The sequence below is a fragment of the Penaeus vannamei genome, chromosome 14 (genome assembly GCF_042767895.1).
Source record: "Penaeus vannamei isolate JL-2024 chromosome 14, ASM4276789v1, whole genome shotgun sequence".
In the NCBI taxonomy this organism is placed as follows: domain Eukaryota; kingdom Metazoa; phylum Arthropoda; class Malacostraca; order Decapoda; family Penaeidae; genus Penaeus; species Penaeus vannamei.
In genome coordinates, this window is record NC_091562.1 from 31,375,070 (window position 1) to 31,380,069 (window position 5,000).

At 35.9% G+C, this 5,000-nt stretch overlaps 1 protein-coding gene across 2 annotated transcripts in view; it reads right to left on the minus strand.

Moving 5' to 3' along the window:
- Positions 1-2,506, minus strand: part of LOC113808266 (uncharacterized) — a 12,074-nt gene extending 9,568 nt beyond the window's left edge. The window contains exons 1-3 of one of the 2 annotated variants that reach the window (XM_027359611.2): positions 1,902-2,506; positions 1,363-1,450; positions 223-1,113 (exon numbers count right to left, since the gene is read on the minus strand). In XM_027359611.2, the coding sequence (XP_027215412.2) occupies positions 223-224 (2 nt within the window). In that variant the 5' untranslated portion in view covers positions 225-1,113; positions 1,363-1,450; positions 1,902-2,506. Of the gene's footprint in view, positions 1-222; positions 1,124-1,362; positions 1,451-1,901 lie in introns of both variants that reach the window. The other variant, XM_027359610.2, reaches the window with a different exon arrangement.
- Between the last annotated feature and the right edge of the window lie 2,494 nt (positions 2,507-5,000).

The following is a 5,000-nucleotide window of genomic DNA, read 5'->3' on the forward strand; positions in this document are numbered from 1 at the left end:
GTTCCAAAAGTCTATTTTGTCAACGTGTCTATTCTTATCAGTTGTTCTCTACAATGCTGCCTTTAAATTTCTAGTGATGCGTGGAAATAGTGTCTTATCTTCTCAAAATATAGTTCAGCTATGTTAGAGGTCTTAAATGAGGTACTGTACACGAGAGTATGCGTGAACCGTCCACGTAAAGTATGCAAAAAAAATATCCAGTATGAAAGGATATCTGCTTACATCAGCAGTCCTTAGGAGATGCACCACCTGCGCGTGATCGCCGCCCTCGGTCGCCATTTTCGTTATGTCTTCCATGTTGGTGATGCAGAATTCGAACTCAAAAGTGGGGTCAGAACCTGAGACCTTCGGCAGCAGCTCTTTTACCCCGTCCATTTGTTTATGGGCTTTGCATAACTCCAAAAGTTTTCAGTGAGATTTGCGGCGTTTCAAGAATCACATCCAGCAGAGTGAGATGACACCCGAGGTACTGAGAGGTATCGCCTTTCCAGTAATGTCTGGCGTTGACGGCGTCCTGCTCGAGGCCTCCGTACGCCACGACGTCAACAAACGCAAAGTTAGCGATAGCTGTGAAGGCTGAGTTGGCAGCGACGCCCTCTGCACGACACCGTTTGATAAATGCAGTGGTAGTTTCGGCGTCTAGGCTCCGTGTTAAGTATAAGGTCCTTGCTTCTTCCTCTCCCAATGCCTTGAAAGATCTTATTAGTAGTAAGTGCCTTTCCTGGAGTGCCTAATAGCCTCCTACCAACGTATTGTAGAGTTCCGGATCTCTTTTCACGAATGTCATTTGTTCTTTTATTACCTCCTTTGTTTTTTCATCCGAGACGAAAACCCCAAGCTGGTCCTTGTCACTGATATATTTTCCAGCCAGAACATCTTCGAGGATCTGGACGAGGAAGATGCAAATGATAGTGTTCGTAGTGCCGTCAGTGATAGCATGATTAATGCCCAGGAAAAGCGAATACACGTAAGGATATCCTGGAACGCCTTCCCATAGTGCAGCATCTGGAGAGTCTGGTTTTGCTTTCAGCTTCACGCACCACAAGGGACTTGTCTGCTTATTGAACTTGTAACTCTGAAGTTTAGCGTGTGTATCTTCGTCCATTTCGTTGTCTGAAATTAACTGATGTAAATGGTCAGTTTTCACATCTCATAATGCCACCCTGATTATCATATAAAACAACATCATGTCATGTTATTAACCTATCCTGAATATCCATGCAAGTATCTACTGGGGCAGTTTCATCCTCTGCATGTGTGTGTGTGTGTGTGTGTGTGTGTGTGTGTGTGTGTGTGTGTGTGTGGAGAGTATTCACATACACCTATGTGTATGTGCGTATATGTATCAATAGATATAAATACCTCAAAGTCTATTATCTCCTGCGGCATTTCCCTGACCCAAGTCTCTCCGTCTTGCTTGCCGAAGCACGTCCTCAGGAGAGGGACATTCCTATAAAAATAAATAAATGAAATGAATAAATAAATAAATAGAATAAAATTAATAGAAAATAAAACAGCAATGAATGCCTACTTATTTGTGTGTTAGATACTTCTTGCGAATATGAACATCCTTTCTGCAATAATTACGGTGTCTTTTTCATATGAGTTTTATGTAAAAATATACTAGACTAAGAGTTGAATTCGATAAATCTCTTACCCTCTAATAATTAATTTCTGTTATCTAGAAAAAAAAGGTAGTATAAAAATTCAGGAGTTAAAAAGCTAACCACAGACTACCACAACCTATGACAAAAAATGTAGCCCGGACGATTAACTAATAATTTAATAAATAATCTTACTCTCGATCCGCTCCTTCTAAATCATTTCCCTTTTAGATAATGGCATTGCATAATCAGTTTCCGGTAAATGGTTTTAAGACAAACATTTTCCACTATCCGTACCTGTGCCAATGGGTGATTGCGTGGACGAACTATTCTTCGTGTAGAAGTTCGCGCATGACAAGGGTGAGTTGGTAACTGACGGTGAAATGCTCGTACAGCTTTTCAGTCGAAGTCATCTTCCACAACCACTTTCCCTTCGTCCCTATCCTGGTTGTTCAGAGTAAAGAAAGGGAAATAAGGAAACGAGTAAGCACGGTAAAAGTCATTCATTGGGAAGAGGCATAAGAGTGACGCAGAGTATAAGCGACCTTGACTTGAGAAGAAGACATGAACTGTAATATTTATGTGGTGAATAACGTGCTCCACACTACTTGCCTGCTTCAACATCTTAGAGCTTCCCCAAGGACTTCAACCAAAGCCTAAGTATGACATCAGTTGATGCTTGCACCAGATGACACTTCATACTTTATTTGTTTGTTTTTCATCATGGATTCACCTGTGATGCTCATTATACTAGGAATAGTAGTGATGATAATAATAAGGATGAAATTAACAAATTATCATTGTAATAACGATACTAATAGTAATGATCATAACATAGCAAAATATCGAAAAAATAGAATGATAATTTCTTCCAGCAGTGATATATAATCATAATCATAATAATAGTAATAATAATAATAATGGTAATAATAATAATGATGATGAAAGTAACGTGAAATGAGAAGAACCACACTATCATAATCATAAATACCCGGAAATAACTAACGGAACCTCTTGACCTGCGCTATGCTCTTGCCAAGTCCTTCTTCAAATGAAGCCGGTGTATCACGAAGTCGTTAGCAGTCTTTTACTTTGTTCTACTGATTGGTCATTTGAGTTGAACAAAGTAATATACAATGAGTGAACGTTGACAAATATTTACGATGACGAGGAATCTCAGCGAATATATTAGTGCGACTAAGGAGTTCGTAGTTTTATTCGACTGTGCTTATACTTCGCTTTGCTAAGCACAGGAGAAAGTTATGAAATGAAAATCGCAGTAGTCTAGCAGCCAGGAATGGATGTAAACCTAATAATAATAATAAAACTTAACATAAGACATAATCAAGAGTAGATAGAAATTTTCTTTCCTTTTTTATTTCTTTCTTTCTTACCTTTTTTCCTTTTTCGTTTCTCTTTATATTTACGCAGGCGAATGAAACTAAAACAATTGCATTCTTGTATATAGGTACGTCCAGAACTGTAATAGTATCAGCCAAAATTGTTTTCAGGAAATGTGTGATTTTCGAATGACTGAATTGTATATAAAAAATAGACATATCATAAAGAGATACATTTTATGCAACAGAACAGATATAATTATCGAAATCCAGAACGGTCATTTTATTGGGGAAGGGGATGCATTTTCAAAAATAACGCATTTTGAAAACTTCATTGCTTTTATAAGACAATTGGTATCAATGTTCCCCTGCTGTTTATGCTTTTATCCCCATTATCAAATTTTGGTACCTATAGTAGTAACAATAATTATGATGATGGTGTTTATAATAATAAAAAGTAAGTTAAAATATAGATAATAAAGAAAATAATGATAATGCTTAAGGTAATCTTGCTCAAGATAATCATATGGATGCATCAGGGATAAAACAGTGAATAAGATGAAAATGATAGTCGAAGGGAAGCTGAACAGCATAGATATCTGCACATATTAATGTTCAAGATGCATGTGTATACTTGATGCATCATTATGGGTTCGTTTTCTTTTTTCATGGAAAACTATGGAAAAGAAAGAAAAGCCAACCATTACCAGAATCATTTTATTGTTATAATGGGAAATGCACAAAGAGCACAAATCGAAGACAACGTTAAAATAAAGTTTGGAAAAAGTCGTCCTGATTCACTTACACATTTTATACTACCATCGGTTAATAATAATAGTAAGAAGAAGAATAGATAAAATAAAAATATTACGAGGACCTGGTACATCTATGGTGAAAATTTGATATTAAAACCTTTACACTATTTAGGACCATTTTCTACTCACCTTAAAATGATGCGGGAATTCTTTGGCTGGAAATCTCCTGTCATACATTACCAAATTAATTCTTACTTCTAGGATGAAATGAAATAGTAAATTCCGTTTAGTTTATCATATGGGGTTCAAATTTTGCTTTCAGTGCGGTCAACACTGTGAACAGAATGCTGATACTAATGAAAGTGATAATAGCAATGATGATAATGATACTGGTCACAGGAATAATGAATGTGCAGTATGTCGTTTTTAAAATGAGGAATATACAAATATGCCTTCTCTCTCTTCTCTCTTTCGTGAAAAATATGTAATAATCACATTCACATCGAAACACACACACAACTCATTCTGATGATAAATTTATCAGAAACCAAAAAGTGTCTACCTTGCAGCATATTATTCCCAAACAACTGACATTTTACATTTATTCAAAAGGGCTTGATGGTTAAGCAATAGTCTTCGAGGCAGGGGATTAGAGTTCAACTACCAAGTCTTTTGATTTTCCAGTTATACCCAATATATAGTTTTTTTATGATAATTATGAAAACCATATTCATTGCTGGAACAATAATCATACAGCACTACTCATTTTATAGATTTATAAATCACATGGCGTGACTAGAGCAGAAGCATTGATGTATGTTGCAACTGTGATATTACTGTCATTTCCATTTCTCTTACAGTAATTTACAGTTTACCTTTCTTTAACGCTGAAATTTATAAGGTGTAGAACCCGAAAACTAGAAGTCATCAGCTAAAGCGTGTAATATGAGCTGCATTACCTATTTTCATATTGAAATAAAACAATCACTTGATAAAATATACTCCCTACTTTCGCACAACGATAGACAAAGTTATATCTCAGGATATGCTTTAAGGGGACCTGACGGTCCCCTTAATTGATATTTTTAACATTTCCATTTTTTATAAATAATAAAGCTGAAGAAATTTTATACTCCAATAGAAAGTTTAGCGTAGCAATATGTAGATGTAGATCACAATATCATCAAATGATAGCAATTGTCATAATGATAACATTGGTATTACATGCAATAATATGCATAATATATGCATATTTACAAATTTATAGACATACATACATACACACACACACACACACACAC